This window comes from Varanus komodoensis, unplaced genomic scaffold (assembly GCF_004798865.1).
Source record: "Varanus komodoensis strain SLA01 unplaced genomic scaffold, ASM479886v1 scaffold7_3, whole genome shotgun sequence".
Taxonomy (NCBI): Eukaryota; Metazoa; Chordata; class Lepidosauria; order Squamata; family Varanidae; genus Varanus; species Varanus komodoensis.
This window is the reverse complement of record NW_025336480.1, coordinates 11,315,153-11,333,747: the sequence shown is the minus strand read 5'-3', so window position 1 is coordinate 11,333,747 and position 18,595 is coordinate 11,315,153. Positions and strand designations below refer to the sequence as shown.

General features: G+C 43.3%; 1 protein-coding gene and 1 long non-coding RNA gene across 7 annotated transcripts in view; both read right to left on the bottom strand.

Moving 5' to 3' along the window:
• Positions 1–18,595, bottom strand: part of JADE2 (jade family PHD finger 2) — a 193,176-nt gene that overhangs the window by 154,722 nt on the left and 19,859 nt on the right. For all 6 annotated transcript variants that reach the window (XM_044454220.1, XM_044454219.1, XM_044454218.1 and 3 more), the window contains exons 2-3: positions 16,243–16,300; positions 10,921–11,006 (exon numbers count right to left, since the gene is read on the bottom strand). In XM_044454220.1, the coding sequence (XP_044310155.1) occupies positions 10,921–11,006; positions 16,243–16,300 (144 nt within the window). The remainder of the gene's footprint in view (positions 1–10,920; positions 11,007–16,242; positions 16,301–18,595) is intronic.
• LOC123035736 lies at positions 4,867–10,911 on the bottom strand. The gene is made up of 2 exons (XR_006417012.1): positions 7,883–10,911; positions 4,867–5,551 (listed from the first exon to the last, which is right to left on the bottom strand). It is a non-coding gene; the product is annotated as an uncharacterized LOC123035736 (long non-coding RNA).

Genomic DNA, 18,595 nt, shown 5'->3' with positions numbered 1-18,595 from the left:
CAGGCGTGCACGAGAAGCTGACCGTTTTGGTGGGACTGATAGCTCCGAGGATGATGGGGAGTTGGCTGATACAGAGAGAGCTGAGAGCTCAAACTCTGATAATGGAATTGTTGTTGTAAAGGACAGGCCTGCACCTGCAGTCCTAGCTTCTCAGCCCCAGTCTGTGCCTGCTCTGGATGAAATTAGTTCAAGGACAGTCATGGGGCCCAGCCCAGTCCACCCACCTGTGGGAAGGAAGAAGAAGGACAACAACTTCCTGAGGGAGGGGATTTGGAGATGGGTAGTCTCTCAGATGGAGAATGCCAGCCTCCTGAGGAGATGGGCCCGAGGACATGTCGTCACAGCCACAGGCTGGCCCAATTAGGGGCTCAGAGAGCAGAATGCAGGTGCACCTGATTCAACAGCACCCCTTCTTCCCAAGACAGGCCCCGAAGGGTTCATAAACAAAGCTTTGCATAAAGGGGGCAGAGGGGGTTGAACATCTCACTTTGTGTATGCTCAGGGACTTCTACGTGGAAGTGCTGGAGAGTCTGTCTTGCTGGGAACACCTAGCTCAAGACATGGTCAGTGTCACCAGGATTATAGCTGAAAAGGGCCATGAGAAACAAAAGGGCAGCGTTAAGGTACTTGAGAGGACTCCAGAGTTTGCACGAGAATAGAAAACAGTAGAGGGAAAAACCCTAGGATAACAAACCACACAAAAACCAGGCCCACGATGGCAGAGCATGCTCAGCAGCCACAGAATGTAGGCCAGAAACTGGAAAAGTAGCACTGGGGTGGGGTGGGGCAGATGGCAAAGAAGAAACGCCAGCTTGGGGGGAATTGTGGCTGGAAATCTAAAGCGGAATACTCCTTTTAAGAACGAGGCTCCGTGGCAACATTTTGTTGCAAGTCCCATTGGCTTCTAATGATTTTCTGCTTTTACCATGACAAAGCCAAGGGACTTAGATTAAACAAAGGCACTTAAATTAAGGTGGGATATTGTTCTGCTGGTTTCAATAGGAGTTCAGCGTAACTAACTCTGGCTGGATTGAGGCCTTTGTGTGGATTGACAGCTAAATTACCAACAGGCTGCTCCATTAATGTGTGTGCTCTTCCAGCTAATTTGCTTTGTATATTCAGTTTGGAATGCCTCTTGCCTAAAGCAGCTTGTGAATGGAGAATTTATTTGCCCAGAGAACAGTTCCTGCTCCCAGAACAGCTTTCCCCACCTGTTGCCCTACAAAGGTGTGGAACCACAATTTGTGGCATCCCCCAGGCAACTACAGGATCCTAGGAGTCGTACCCTCACACATCTGGAGGGTGACAGGTTGGGCAAGCCTGTCCCAGAGAAGCTATGGCAAACATCTGGATCTGCCAAGGCCAATCAGAATCCCTGCCTTAGGGGGCTCAAGCAGGTGGCTGACTGGCAACCTCTCCTTCTGAGTTATTGGTTCTGCCTCAGCTACTGTTTTAACATGATAAATACTGTCATTAAAAAACAGCCCAATGAAAATATATGTCATTCACAACTCCCTCTGAGCTCAGAGCCTGGCAGAGGCAGAACCAATGTGCTCTTTGTGAGTCTGCTCAAGAAAGTGGGCTGGTATTCTTTTTAAACACATCTGATTAAATGTCTTGAATCAAAGGGAAGCAATAGCCATATATATTAGCCACAGGCATTTAGAAAAACAAGTATAAATAACCCAAAGATTGTATTCATTTATTCTGGAACTCAAATAACCAATCACAGCCTCCAGTTCAAAGAAAAAATACTTTGATTGGGCAAATGGGAAATCAAAATAATGCTTAACAAATATTGTGGAACAGAATAGGTAAACGGTGCTTCTGTGAAGAATCAGTGAAAGTTTTGCAATAAACTTATTTCTAGTAGCAACTAGTTTCTAAAATATCCTTTAAAGATTCAGGAGACATGTGCGCCAAGGCAGTTAAAGACAGGATGAAAAGTAAATGGGCTCCGAAGGCTGCCACCTTACTTTTAGGACCAACAGCTGTACTGGAGGGACAGCTCAATGAGGACAAGCTACAACTGTATGCCCTGGGAGCAGCCTAATCCTTTTATTTCCTTGTTCCTGTATCTTCTGAGCCGCAAGCAAGCGGAGGGTCTCTGCAGCATTCAAAAGACAACAGGGTTGTTCTTCCTTGCTTGAACCTTCCTAGGGCTGTTGCTACTTGACGGGCAGAAAATCTTGTGATGGGGCAAGATTCCAAATTAGACCTTGGGCAGCAATGTCCTCACACCACATCAGCAGTTGCACCACCCCCATGTCTGATGGGGAGGGGAGAATAACAAGGCAATTCTGTGATTAAAGAAACCCCAACCCCTGCTGGTTTAAGACCAAACTTAAGGCTTACCCATGTTGACTTAAACTCCACAAAGCTCGGAAATCGGAAGCTAAAGGCTGGTGCCTTTCCTGAAGTGCCTCTAATCAGTGATAATGCTGTACAAGGTCACCAGTTGTGACCAGCAGCAGCCAGCTCACCCAGCAGCAGCCCCACAGAGAGACCTTTTAAAGGGTCCTTTTGCTAACTTTGAGGAGCAGCAAACTCAACCCCTCAGATGCTTCCCTTCAAAGGATATGGCCAAAAAGGTAATCCGGACCTCAAAAAGTACCCTTGTTGGTCACACACCCACAAAGGTAGCTTTGGTTCAGCTCACGGGTACTCTAGGTTAATCAACAGAAACAATACACTTATTTAAAGAGGTGGTCATGGGACTACAGCCTTGACTAACAGGCTGCTACAGCCCTTCCTTTTGGCAGCAGGTTGAGAGGAGGAGGAGGAGAGGTGCCAAGCCACACAACTGCCCCAAACAGCAAACAACAAGCACAAGAGTTGCCAGGAGGCCCTGTGCAAAATGCTTCCTCAGTTTCCCCTCAAGCCAGGGGGTACCTTTGTTCTTTGAAAAACCAAAGAAAGCAATAAGCACATTTGCACATCACAATAACGCACTTTGGCAATAAGCCATGGTGGGTAGGTCATTGTGTGAACAACCCATGGTGAGCCCAGCAGATGACTGGACTTGCCATTGGTAGTTTGCCCCTTTGCCCTCAGTCCTCCCACAATTATCCCAGGGCACTGCAGGAAGATCAGGTTGTCTTTCCTCCCCATTACAATTCCTTATACTAACTCCCAGCAAAACACTATTTACCCCTTTCTGAATCTCATTTTAAAAATTAAGTTCATTTTTTGACCGCTGTCAAAAGTGATCACTCCCTTAAAGATGGCGCAGCTCACACTTTTGCATGTTCCTGAGGTAGCAGAATCCTGGGAAAAAGTACAAAAGTGAGAGCACTTTCAGGACCCATGAGGATCCTGCTGGAAAGTCACCACCTCACTATCGCAAACTAAGATCACTTATGCCTTTGGCTCCATTCGACAGCTCATCTTCTGACAGGAGGTGCTGCTGGACGCTGCCAACAGACGCCCTCTACATACTGTCCACCCAAGCCCCTCATTTGTATACACTTGCAACTCAGGATGTCCACAGTTGTGAAAGTGCAGGTCAATAAAAGTTTAAAATGTTGCAAATATTTGTGAAAACTGGGATGAATGAATTTTTTGTAAAGTTTGGTGACCATGGTGAAGTCCTCTAAGGTGCTTCTGGGATACTTTGTATGGACTGACTAGAGCTGTCAAAACAGGGACTTAAAATGAAGGAAGGAAGAGGGTAAGGTGAAAAAAGCCACAGCCCCCTCCCCCCAAGCAATATCAAATTACAGCAGGGGCAGGAAACCGGTGCCAGCTACACGTTTGAGTCCCTTTGAGACAGCTGGCAATGTTGTTTGCTTGGATGTTGCTTAGCAAGTGGCTCACCTGCCACTTTCTTTAATCCACGGCTTGTGCTGTCCATGCTTGCAAGACATGCCAACCCCTCACAGGTCAAAGAACCCATACTACAGACCATGGTTTTTTAAGGTGCTTATAAGTCAAAAAATAAGCCATCCTGACATTAGCAACCTGGATTCACCTTCACCAACTCAAGTGAATCCAATCATTATGTGACCCAAGAAGTCAGCACATGATTCACAACCTTCCACTATACCATTAATTCATAAATGTATTGCCTTTGGCAACAGATATACCCCAAAATCAAACCTGGTTGCCTTGTTCGACCCTCATCCAATATAGTAGACTCCTGTGGCTCCATCTTCCCAGAAAAAAGTAGCTTAGAAAAACTGTTTCCTCCTTAGGGCATGCTTCTAAAAGTCAAACCTGTTTTTGCATAAAGCTTCATATTCATGGAAAAAAGAACCAGGAACTTTACCAATCCAGTGAAGTTTAGTCAGCTACTTTATTTATTTTTATTTTATTTATTTATTAAAACATTTTAGTATTAAACATTTTAATACTTCAATGGACTAGTGGGTGATGTCCTTGGATTGCCAAACTAGAGTCTAGCTTCTGTACACCAGCAGCTGGGAAACAACAGAGGAGGAGGTTTATTGTCTCAAGTCGTTTATGGAGTTCACCTGTGCACTTGGCTGTCCACTGCAGGAAGCCCATTGCCGAATTAAATAGGACTTGGGCCAGTGAAGTAGGGCTCTTCTTATGTTTCAGGGTCTTTTTAAATCAGCACAATCTCCTTTTGAGCATCTCTGTTCAAGACTCATGATCTCTTTTTAGACATTTAAAGGAATTCATACTCAAAGAAATTCATACTTAGAATTGCTTCTCATTAGCAGATCAGGCAATGCTAAATAAGTTTGCTGATTTGTTATCAGCTATTGGCATTCCCCATAAAAGAACAAACTAACAGTGATGTTGGTTGAGTAGTGTTCACACTCGAGAGGGTTCATGTATATAGTGGAACAACTGTTATGCTTCATTTATGCTGTTGCAAAAGCATTAAAGTGACCCTTAGGCTGTGATTTGAGGAATCTTTAATTTGGAAAATTTCTACTGGAACTGCTTTAATACAAAGTAACTGACCACAACATAATGCTCCAATCTGATTAATCTGCTCTCAAGGCCAGTATAACACCCTTGCGGTTTAAAATTATGGCTCATGCTGTCACATGGGTCAACAGGATCAAAATACTCCAAACTGAACACTACGTGTGTGTGTGTGTGTTCACACATCTTAGGATCAAGCTGTAGTTGACACTGCAATCCTCATTCGTAAGACCTGCTTATGACTTACTCTCAAGTAAGTATGTACAGAATTCCAACCTAAGTTTAACAGGCAATTAACCCACAGCACTCAAAGTGTGACTGGTTGCAGATAATTTTCAAGTACATTTATATTTTGAAGAAGCTATAATTATACCTGCAAGACATTCACTTATGGACACATGTGGTAGAAAGGTAAGAGTAAAATGGGTTGAATGAATCCTTTATGATGCTACATTATTTGTATCCTGTACTTAGGAATCCATTTCAAAGTAGGAACAATGCTCTTCGAAGACAGAGGTACAAATACTATTTGCTGTTCTCTGGTTGCCAAATTTCTTCAATGGTCAGGTAGTCATAACAAAGCTGTCCTGGTTCATATGCTGTTTGGTAAGACGGGGTTCTCTTTTCTGTGGTTTCATGGCTGCCTAGACTGCAGCTAAAAACCCAGCCCAGGATTTAAAAAACATTTGGACAGTCAGAAATAGAAAGGAGCAGACAAATGAAAATCACTGTGGTAAAATCTATAGAATGGGATTTAAGCAGCCTAGATTTAGGTATGGTTTGTAGCCCATGCCTGCATGCAGTAGTCCACCAAAAAAAAGAAAAGTACTCATATGCCCTGTGAGGCTTTGACACATGCTGGGATACAACCCCTTAAACAAAGGTTCAATGGAGCTTAATCAAAAGCAAGGATAGGCAGATGTTTCATCTCCAGATGTTTTGGGACTCAACTCCCAGGACCCCCGCCAGCATGGTCAGTTGTCAGAAATGCTAGCTGTTGAAATACAGAGTGCCTGGAGAACTACTTTTCTGCCCACCCGATTTACAGGAGGCAAGATAATCTGATAAGATGCCCTTGAGACTCAACTTTACTACCATTGTGACACAAAGACAGCCAAGGATGGTGATGGTCGATGGTTTCATCAGACCTCTGAATACCTGTTCCAATTCCCTAGTTTCCCGAAAGTGCAAGCTTTCCACTGGCTTTGCACAAAGCTACTTCTGCTCTGAGTCTTATCTCTTCACATTTTTCTCTTCCCATCAGCCTCCTTTTCAAATCTTCTCACTTGCTTCCCTATGAAATGTCTATATTGATTTTGAGGCTCTTTTTGCTCACTTGCAAAAGCTCTTAATAAGAGTGGCATAGCCAGTTCTCACTGGAATTCATGGAAGAATGCTACTTTAAATCCTACATCAAGAGCAACACTTTTAAAAAGCAGTTCTAGAGTGGTAAAGCTGCACTTTGTCTTATGGAGTGGCTGGAAAATACCAAAGCTCTTTCTGCTTTAGTAACTTGCCTGTGTTTCTGTGAAATCTGCTTCTGGCTGAGACCTCAACCTCTAGTGCTACTGGAGTCCAAGGGGAGACAACAAAAAGTTTTCTTTGTAAGTGAATACCCTTGCTGGTGCTTCCCTATACCATCTGTTGTACTAATTTTGTGTTTTTGGGGTTTTAAACGATGAGTATTCACATGTGTTACGTTGTACTGTAATGTCTAACTTTTGAAAGCCACTTTGAGTTTTTAGATAACTTAACCAATATATAAATCGTGCAATATATAACATTTTTTTCTCTTTTTATTAGCCACTAACCAGGTCTTACATAAGAAACACTGAAACTAAGGAATGGTGACTTATCTTGCAATTCTAGCCATAGGATGGTTTTGTTATGCTGTTTTAACCTCCTAAGCTCTGGTCACCCCAATGTAAGTGCAGGCAAGCAAGAGGAGAAAGCACTGTGTTGCAAAAGGGAAGCTATCCTGGTGAGGCCTACATTAGTCAAGCATACCACTCCGTGTATACAGACCAGTGCCTATACTGGCCTAATCTTTTCCCTTTTCTCAGCTTTTTCTGCAGCTTCTGCAGGAACACATGCAGCCACCTTGGACTACTGCCCTGTACCTCTGGGCAACAGAGAAGCCATCTTACTTTGCACTGAATAAATATGAAGACAAAGAGCAGAACACTTCAGGCCCAAAGCTCCTGAAACACTGTAATAATGGAACATGGAAGAACCTGAAAGCAGCACCAATAATGAATTGTTGCTGGGTGTCCTGACAATGCCACATAATGACCTCAGTGTTTACAAAGGGCTTAGTGTGTGTGTGTGTATGTGTGTGTGTGTGTGTGGGGGGGGTTCTGTGCAAAGAAGCTCGTTTTTCCAGTTGCACAGCAAATGAGGATAGCTAATCCCTTGTCACACAGTCTTTTATAATAAGTATCACCCTTGACTTAGCTAATGACTACACAGTGCTAATGCCTTTGATTCCTTATCTTTCTCGCTTGTGCTGCTAGACTGAATACGAAGGGCACCTCAGCCAGAGATGGAACTGGAGCATAGCATGGAAAGGCTAAGTAACAGATCTCCTGTATCAGCTTTCTTGTGCCTTGCAGAGGCATTGGACTGCAGATCCCAGCATCCCTGTTCTAAATGTGTCTACTGTAATATTCAATGGTGCTTACACCTGGATAAGTATCCATAGCACTGCAACCTAAGATACTGAACTATAACTGATGATGTTCCTAACTTGACTATTGCCTCTATCATTTTACTAGGTAGATACAGGTACTAAGTAAGGGGCTAATAGTCGAGAGAAGCCTTCACCCACAGTCTCAACTGTCACACCAAGAAAATGGGCCTAATGATGTTGACTTGCCTTACAGAGTCGCTGCAGGAAAGCAAGGTAATGGCCTGAATCCTAACTTTCCTTCCATAAAACAGAACAGTATTCATGTTCACAGAACACGGCTTTCACAACTGTCCTTACCTTATGCATTTGCCTGCGTTCCTACTCCCAATCTGTTCCTGGGAATGGTGAGGAATACGGTAGAAGGGGTTGCAAACAAGGAGAGGCATTGGCTGAAATTACCCCCTCCCTTACCAGAACCAAAGAACAACTGATGATCCAAGCCAATGGGTGCAGAACTCTTGAATGCACTATATGGTCTGTAGCGGCTGCGTTGATACTGGAACCAATTCTAAAATTTAGAGAGGGAGATTTCCTAATGCTCGTGCTACACCAATAGCCATCAATGCCAGAGAAAGGGCCCCTGTGTGTGAATGTTGTAACGGCCTGTCTCAGTAACCACACACAGATGTATCTGCAATAAATAAATAAATGCCTTTAAAGCACCTGTTAATTATTATTTTTCATGTTCGACATGAGCAGCCAGCTCTTCCCATGTGGCTAGGAAATGGATGCTTTCAGTCTATATTAAAATAAGGAACAGCAACAAGTTTGTGTGTGCCCAGCCGCTGCAGAAGTGCAATTCCTGGAACATGATACTTTCGAAGGGAACTGTATTTACCAGCAGAATGGAGAATGACACCTCAGGCAACCATACAGAACGTTTTTCCAACCTTGAGATGCCATTTGAAAGGGCCAAGCTATTTCTTCAGCTTGTGATAAGTGATTCACATCCTCTCTCAAGAGTCTGGTTCTTGTGTCGGGCACTTACTTCTATGTCATTCGCTTCTTGGATGCCTGCAGGAATGTGCATAACAAACTGTTCTTTTAAAATGAGCTGTTTGTGGCCACAAATGCCAGGCAGGGACATTATAGAAAGTAACCGCGTGTGCTCAAGCTGAAATTTGCATGCAAAATTTCCCCCTTTAGTTCATATCTCACTAAGGCTGGCACTGATGTTGAAACTACCATGAATGTATCAGGCCAGAAGCAATTTCTTAACCAGAGAATGGTGCTTGGTAGACTCAGTTGAGTGGAATCCTCAGAATGCTTCTTGACACCAACAGGAAGATGTAGTGCAGGTGTGTGTTTGCATCCATGGGCAAAGCTGACCAGGGGTGCAGAACCTCAGGCCAAATCAGGCTCTCTGGGGGCCCTCAAGGGCCATGCTCCTTCCTCTGGCCCCACCCCTTTCCCCAACCACTTAACCATCCACTTGTTTCCGTTTTCTGTGCAGCTTTAACCCACCCAAAAATGAAACACTTCTCCTAAGGATGAATTACTGGCAGTAAGAGCTTTACGTTGAAACAGGCAGCTATTCTGACCCTGTCCCTTTTGCCTTCGGCTCTATCCATTGCATCAACACTTCTCTGAAATGGAAGTTGGCCCTTGGTCTAAAATAAATTATATTCCCTGGTCTGATCCTAGTCACTGCTTTTTGCTACTGTTGCACAAGAACAGCTTTGAGGTATGGCACCAACCCCAGCATCCCAAATGCTGGTCATGCCCATGAATCTTGTACGAGCTGGGCAGACTCAGGAAGGTCTACATTTCTGGGAACCCGCCTAGTTCCTTTTGTTACACTAATTCACTTTTAAATTGAACCCACACTCTGGTATGGAGCAAGATGACATGACCTGCTTCGGGTGGCACCAAGAGGGCAGCAATTGCAACAAGCCCTTTTAAAGCCTTGCCTCTAGAGGGGAAGGAGCATTTGGGTCTATTGGATCACCCTTTGGCATACTGGGTTAGAACAGAAACTGATCCCACAAGCCTTAAGGACCGGCTGCTGGCAAGCACAACAGTGTAATAGCCCTATTCCTCCCCACATTCTCCTCCTCCTACACTTTCATGACACAGGAGAACGTTCCTTTTAAAACTGGCAGTTAGCTACAGCCTAAGTTTTGATCTTGGTGTTTGACTGACAGGAATTCTTAGGCTGAGTTGTACTGAACTATTTCATTGCATTTTCAATCGACACATCTGATTTTAGTATGTGTTGTCTTCACCAGAGTCTTCTGCGCAAAGCCACCTGATAAGTATTAAGATAGACGAATACAAGATATATAAAGAATAAGATTGGTTCCATGCACATCCACCCACAAACTGCTTTGTGTTTAAGATTTAGAATAACTCTAAACTGTGGTCTGCTGAAAGGCTCATCAGCCAGTCAAATTTAGCTATTGTCTTAAAATAGCTAAAGGAACTGGAAGCCATCAGGAAGTCTGCTGGAAAGTCTCCCACTGTGTCAGGCTCATTCACGCATCAGACTGATCCATGAATACTGCAGGGATGGTTCTGTTCCACAATTTCCAAATAGCATACTTTACACCAGCATTATTGCAGGGCACTTCATGGAAAAGACTGGACTTTCTGCAGAGGGGCATCCATTGCCTCAACATGGGATGTGCAGTGTTTGCTCACAAACACTTCCGGTAGTTTCAGTGTGCAAAATTCTAAAAATGATACCAGCATAACCAAGATACTATCATTCTGTGCCGAAGGCAGAACCACAGTACCCATGACAATGAATGAATAAATGGCTGCATGGGATTTTCATATGGAAAGCCTTTGCCTTGGGTTCAGGATGGCCCTATGGATTGATCTCAATCAGCATTTCAGCAGAAGCCAGCAGGTATCAGGTACTGCAGGACCAAGGACAGCAACCAGAGAACTCCAGCAAAGCTCATCAAAGCCCCCCACCACCCCGCTCCATAGTTAGGCCCACCTCAACTGTTACTCCCGGCCTCTGCCTTGCACTCCAATAGTACCAGATGGTGTTCTGAGGTCCCTGCTTCTTGTTCAGGTTGTAGACGTCTTTCCACTGTCACTGATCCCTGGTGGGGTGGAGACACCTTAGAATAGTTGCCCCCCAGAGTCCAGTGCTCTTGAGCTCAGGTCTCACATCAGATCTGGGGCAGCTCCTTCCTGCCCCTCATCGGCAGAGGGCCTCTGTGCTTCCGCCTCACTCTCCAAGGCCTGTGCCACGCCATCAACTCCTGTGAACATAATTCTGCCCTATCTTCAGCTTTAGGAATACTCTGTTTGTGTTTACGGCTGGATAGCCATAAAAAGAAAGCAAATACAAAAGATGAATAGAAACATGTAAAACAACTAACCTCTGAGGGTTTCTTCTCCTTCTGCCTTGACCAACCAGATTTTGTATTTGGTATTTTGGAGCATCTTGAAGCTGATGTTGTCTGACCTTCAGAAGAAAAACAAGGTAAGTTAAGGAAAGGCAAGAATTAAATAAAGAAAAGTCTAATCTCAACCTAACTACTGTCTGGAAAGTAACAAAAATAGGTATGTCAAATCTCCTGAATAACTAGCTTTCAGCAGTGAAGCACTTAGATATACTGGCAACATTTTATACTAAATAAAATGTAGGGTTATGTTTTCCTAAATGTAACAAGAAGATTTAAAAGGAACAGAAATCACAGAGTATGACAGGGCACCACTAATAATGCCTCTTCGTAGTCAAACATTTCAAAAGTGCATGACCTCGCCTTGTCTGGGATCCCCCAAAATCCACAGCAGGTCTTCTGAAAGTTCTACCAAGATGAACTCTAATGTTTAAGACCTGCCTTCATATCTGTTCTTGCTCAAAGTGATTGGTTTCTATATCATGCCAGCTGTTCCTGTCTGGAAACCTGAATTCAGAAATGGTGGGCTGTTTAAGTTGAAGGCCCATCACAATCTGAATCATTTTGTGTATTTCTTATTTCAGTTCTAACATAAAACGTTCCTGGCAGGGAAAGCATGTTTCATTTTAAGTCATTTAAATCTCACCACTACCAATAGCAACAAACCTTTGTTATTTGGGGAACTTAATTCTCTGAAATGGCCAGGGGTATTTTCCAGCATGAAGTCGCATTTCAGTTTAACTCAAGATGCCCTTTAGTTCTAACTATTTGGGAGAACTGTTTGTTTGGAGATTCCTTCCCACTTCTCCAGTGCTGTTGCTCCTACAGATCCGTGGTAGTCGGCTACTGTGGATGAAGCTACATTGTCTCAACACTCAAAGACTGTCATCACCACACGGTCCCATTCTGCTGGAATCACACTGATGGCAGCAGTGTTCTAACTGGTCTCTATCATGGTCGCCATATTAATGGTCCCATAGATGAGCACAACTGAAATGCTCTAAATGAACAAAGGTGGGTTTATGGCAGGGGATGTGGAACAGTTGCAGCCCAGGGAATTTCCCATCTGGGCCTCAGTCTTCTTTGCTGTTATCTTTGATCCCTGATCAGAGATAAGGGAATATTTTAAAGCAACTGAACTTCAAAAACCTTACAAAAATTGAGAAGCTGCAAGGATTTTGAGCTGTGCCTTTTGCAGGCAGGACAAAGACCTGCCTATTTGTGAATAGACATGCAGCAGCTTGATATTTAGGATGTTATTTGAACAGGCTTCTGAATCTTGATTACTTCTCAGTAAACACACAGAAGCCTTGTCCTGCTTACTTCTAAGTAGGCTTAGCGTGGCAATAATCATACTTGCCTCACCCACTCTCTCTGTGATGAAAAAAGTGCCAAGCCCCTACTTTAGGGTCATTAAAAACAAAACAAAAACCCTTAAGTAACTCATATTTACAATGGCTTTGTTATGTCTGTCTCTTTAAGTCTGTGGAAAACAGCTCTTCCAATGCTGTTCACAGGGGAAAGGTGATTGTTTGTTGTGTTGATGCAATAACAATCCAGTGGAGGAGTCTGAATGGAGTCTTGCTAGAGGTTCTGATCAAGGGACAACCACGTCCATTTTTAGACATGGTGGAAAATGCGCAGACTGTAGTGAAGTAGCCCGGCAAGAGTGCTTGTGGAATCTCAAGTGCCTTCAACAAGCCCTTAATTTCATTGGTCATTAAGTGTACTTCACAAGAGGTGCCGAGTACCGCACAAGTGGACGTGGAATGAGCGAGTTTCACAGGTCCCAGATGTTCAAGGATTACAAACTGTTGCTAATTGTGCTACTAACTTCTAATTTACTTTAGAGATGCTACTGGAATATCTGAAAAAGGCCCACATCAATAGATGACTTTGCAATTTAGCATAAGCCCACAGACATGTATTACTTTAGCAGTTGCTTTCAATAGTTTTAGTTCCTTTTTGGAGGCTCTGTTCTGATCCTCTCCAGAACTGGAGATCACACCTTTACAAGTTGTGCTTAAAGGACTCTCAGCAAGCTGAAAATATCCTCAGTGCTTGACTTCTTTCAATCACCTTGTGATGTGGCAAGCTATAAAAGGAGCTGTTATAAACAGATGATTGTCTAACCAAGCTTGACCTATGAGCCACTCTTGCCCCTTGGAGTGACAGTAGAACAATTTTAACAGTCTGCCTCACAAGGTTGATGATTTCCTGAGATCTCCTAGTGAGCTTCCTGAATTTTAAATGGATAGTTCTGTTAACGTCCTGCTCGTCACTTGGACCATCAATACAACTGCTCTCAAGCACTGTTCACACAATCAGACAGGCATATTCGCACCCTGTTACTCTGGGAACCTGAGAGTCATGGATCAGGGTAGACTGAGAAATGGTGCATAGGCAGCATACAACTTGTCATGGCATCACTGAACACGAGTAAGATAATTTATTCTGTGGCATTTATGGGGGTAAAAAAACCCTTACTTCTCCACCTCCCCTGAAGCTGCACAATGACAGCCACTGAAGCATTTTCAAATGGTGAAGTCACCTTTCTGTAGTATCAGGAGATCAGATGGAACCACTGAGGGTTACTTGACATTTGTATTACATTCTGCAGTCAAAAATTGTTCACATTCATTCTGACTTGGATGCCACCATTTTGATAGTCAGAGATGGATGCAGCTAGGGATTCAGGTAGCCATGCTGACTTCTGTTCAGTGTATGTAGCCTAGTGATACGGCCAAGTTACTTGGACGTTTGAGACCTTCAAGCTCTTCTTTGGAATCGTGCGTTTCCCAGATATTAATATCTCCTAAGACTGGGCTTACAATCTGAGACAGCTGATGTCTCTCTTAACCACTTAAGGAAGCAATGATTAAATTCTTGTTAACAGCAGCAGCAATAAATTTCAGTCTCTTGATTCTGGATAATTACCATTCGATATTTAATGTACCATTCCCGAATAAGGTACTGGAAAAAGTTTAGGCTTCTTAAGCCTTGGAGAAAACTTATCTTGGAGAATGCAGATTATTTGGGTCTATTCCTATCTAGTTTTCAGCCAGGTTTTGGGATAGCAGCAACCTCAGGTAAACTGGAAGACCACTTACACTTAATAAGGATGTTGGGGGATGCCAGCTTCTTATTTCTTCTGGATATCTCAGTAGTCATCGATTCCAGAGGACACTACAGTAACATTTGGTCACCTAGCTGAGATAGGACTGGACCGCATGCTGTTATAGTGCCTCTAGTCCTTTCCTGGGAAGGGTGGATAGGTGGGATGTATTTACAAGTGGAGTGGGCAACTTGAGGCCCTCCAGATGCTGGGCCTGCAACTTCTGTGAGCCCCCATTATAACTATGCTTTCTCAGACTGATGAAAGTTGTAGAATGAAACACGTGCAGGGCTATATCTGCTACTCCTTAACTGAGCAGGTGGTGTTCAGGGACTTCTGTCCCATGGTCACTGGACTTTGGACTTCTCTGTGCTTTATGACATCCACATTAAAACAATCAAAGAAGTCATCTGGAGGCTTGGAGTGAACTGCCATCAATACGGGGATATGCTGCTCTTCTAAACAGTCCCAGAGAAGTGAAGGAAATCCTAAACAGTGTCCTGAGGCAATTTTAGAATAGATGAGTTATTCTTCTCATTATATATTTGCATGGATCAAATCCTGGGTACATATGCTCTTACATGTAAAAGTTAAATTTGGAAGATCTCCTAAGTTCCACTGAATAGCAAGTTCAGCAATAAGAAATCCCTGGGCCAAAACTGATCTCTTAAGCAATATCATCTGGCCTCAAATTGCTAGCCTCAAAGGGAATTTGAGTGAACAAGAACATATGTGACAACAGAGTTTATACAAAGCTACTTTCTGCTTTGTCAGACTAGCTAGCCCAGTATTACTAATGTTGACTAGCAGCAGCTTGCCAAGGTCCTGGGTGCTGCTGCTATCTGTTGGCCAAAATGCCAACATCTTTTAGCTTAAAGTCTCACCATCAGCAACTAAGCCTTAAGAGAGGCAGTTCAACTTTAAGAGCGGAGAGACCGCACCAAAGCCAGGATACAACCAGATGATTGATAGCTGGAGGAAAGGGTGGGGCCAAAGGAAGGGTCATGGCCACCTGAGAAATCCCAGAGCACCAGATTTGGCCCCCATGCCTGATATCCTGCAACAATGAACTAAAGATGCCAGGAATTGAACCTGAGACCATCTTCATGCGTGGCAAGTTGCTCTACGGTTGGGCTGGGCTATGTCCTCTCCACCTGGGCCCCTAGCTGCTAGAGGAGAGGGCATCTCCTCGCCAAAGCAACTTTGCCTAGTCATTGACCAAAGCTGCTGACCACTTTACTACAAGAAATGCAGAAGCTCCCAAAGCTCTGTAATATTGCTTCAGGGCTTTTGAGGGTTAAGGCGTCCTTAATCAAGGTATTAAGCAGCACAGCCTTATCTCTGTTGGACTTTGGTATTTATGCAGCAGGTGATGCTTTAGCTGTTGACAAATGCTCTCCTGCAGAGTAACTGTAAACACAACTATGACCTTCCTTTTCCAAGAACAGACAGTAGCTGCATATTGTCACATGGTTTTCAAATGCCAGATCCTGTAACTTATTTAAAGGTAACTAAGGGTGGGTGAGTTAATGACAAGATTTCACAGTGCTTGCAAACTGAATTACACAGTGTTCACAGTGTAGTTTCAAAACTGATTTCTTCAGTATGTTCAGTTAAGCCCTATGAGGCTGGCATTTTATTGTACTCATTCTGCCTTTGGCCTTTAAGTGTCAAACCAGACATTTTACTAACGGTAAGTTAAGGCAGAAAGGATCCCATCTGATACTTGTGTAATACAGGAAACGGAAAAGTCGCAAATCTTCTAAAGGTGCTTAGTAACAGACAACTGTAACTGAAAGACGCAAAATGAAAGGAGGCCAATCTTGCAACAGGCTGGAGTTTGAGTTGTAAAAGGTGGTTTGCAATGTGCTATCTAACAAGGGCTTTGTCTGGGTCAAAGTTTTGTAATCAGTTTCATTCTGTGGCTTCTTCTTGCCACACTGTTCATGGGAGGAGGAAGACACTTTGATCGGACTAAAGGCTTCCACTGCCAGATACGTAAGTGGATATTAACTTCTTACAGCATATTTTAGAAGCGATCCCTGAGTACAATTTATTGTTCAGGGACTCTCCAGTAAAATGTAGCTTTCCAGCCTGTCTGCAAAGTAATTACTCAAATGTTTTCCCTGCTGGAGGTGAATCGTTTAGTTATCTTGTCCTAAGCCTTGAATTAAAGGTCTTACTGTCAGTGGTGTCTGAGTTATCACTGCTGATCGAGTACTTTCGCCGTTTCTCTTCCATCTGTAACAAAAGAAATTGAGCATTACATTTACTATTCAGGAAACTCATTATGGCGCCAAATCACTGTTATCTCAGGATATCCACACATCACATTAACCCAACCAAACCAGCGAACACTTAGCCTAATGACAGAGAATTACCAAGGGGCTTAAAAAGTAAAAAAGAACATCACTGAATCACTGAAGTTTAAGATAGTGCAAGCCTTCCCCTCCAACTCTCTCTGCCACTTGCAATGCAGGATAAGCCAGTGTATCTTGTTTTCAGTAATTCAGCGTATCCTATCATAAACACAATTTAAAGAATCTCCATTGCTGTGGAATGGAGATTCTAAGGATGTATCATGCATCTAAATATGGAACCAAGCACCTATTTGTTGCTGCATCTTATGGAATACATCAGTGGATGAAGCATTTCCCTTTGGAAACCATCCAAGGCCCAGAGCAGTCACAGCAAGGATCTTTAGCTTGAGTTCAAACACAAAACACTAATTTCATTTTGTAGGGCTTTTATTTATGAATGAAAGGCTCTCTGGAGACTCGAATACCTTTGACTGGACCCAGAATCATCCTTCCACAAGAGAAAAGGATTTTCCACAAAATGAAGAGCCTTCCTCATGGAAGGCCCCTTTCCGTAATTTGTGGGGATCCCTTTTCTACCCACACAGCTCCTGACTCTCTGCAGCATTTGCAGGCAAGGGGCTGTGGAAAGGAGAGGGGCAGGAAAGTTCCTTTCTACCAGCCTAGTTGATTTAGTTTAAATCTGGATCCAAACCCTGTACTATGTAACAGTGAGGGGAAATGAGAGCCTGGACAAGCAAGGAGCCCCATGGCAACAGTTTGAAATCTATGCCATATGGCCGCTACCTCATGCAGCAAGCCACTGACATGACCCTAATTACCATAAAGATTTTGCAACTTCACCCAGTCAAACATTTCATGAGATATTCATAAGACTTTTAGGACTATCACTATTATAGGCATAATATACAGAATGCTGACTATTTCTTCTCATACAGGATCTCTGTGAGACACATTTCTAGAAATTAATGCTCATGATTAAGTTTTCTGAATGGAACTTAAAGGACTGGCCTCCTGTTGAGTTTCTGTAATTACATATACTATAATATATAATTGACTGTTGAATTTAACTTCATTTTACAATTCTTTATAACTTTAACTGTTACCTACTGCATTTGCAGTTTTATGCATCATATATCTTCCATGAGCCTCATTTGCGCATCAGTTTATTCAATATACAACTATTTCTGGAGTGCTTCCTTTTATTTTGTGACTTCATTGTGTCAATATAGCATCATACAAATGGCTTTACTGAAAGGAGTTACGCATACACAAATCTGGATTCCAACTGCACGCTACAGATTGCTGCATCAAGTTGGCCAAGCTCAGTTGACACAACAGCCCATCAAGGGTTAATTTACCTGTAAGTTAAATTAATGGCATCCTAGCTGCCATTATAAACAGATCATCTAAGTCCAGGCAGTGGGGGCTATTTGAGGCTTAAACAACCCAAGAGCTTTTTAGGATTATGTAGAGACTGTTCACCCTGGGTTCAATAACCCTCAGCAAAGGTCAAAAAGGTAGCCACCATGGGTCTCAGCCCCTCAAATAAATTAACCCATGATGGGCTGTCATGTCCTTTATATTGGAACTCAACATTCAGATACTTAAGTAACGGCATTCACTGCTTTTTCAGTAAAGAACTGTTTCATTCCTTCCTTTCTTCACAAAGGGACTATACCACCTTCAAACAAGCATCGTCAAAGCCATTGTGAAGACACTAATCTTCACTGCAGTTTGTAAATGCCATCTACATTAGAGTTTCTAATTGGCAGTACACATTTGACAAACTAGCCTTCAGACATTCAGCATGCCACTTGTATGCCACAGATTGATTCCACTTTTGCCTTAGTACCTACACAGTGAGAGTACAAGTGAACATCTCTGCAGTCAGAATTCCTAAGTGGCAACAGGGTGCTTTATGCAGTGCATCACCCAATTTGCATGCCCTTGTCCAAGATTACAGGCATCCAATGTAGGGTGGAGGAAGCACAGGGGCAAAGGATGGCCCCATGCTGCTCCTGTCCTGCATAACTTAAGAAGGCCAGGTTCAGCTGTCTCAGTGTCGCGCCTTGCAGCAGGAGGGAGGCAGGATGACTTCTGTCTGTCTCTTCCCCTCCTCCGAGAACACCCACAAAAGCCCTCCTCCAAGGTCACAACCGTGACCTCAGAGAAGCAACCTATGTCAGCTGCACATGGGGAGAAGGAGCTGCAAGCT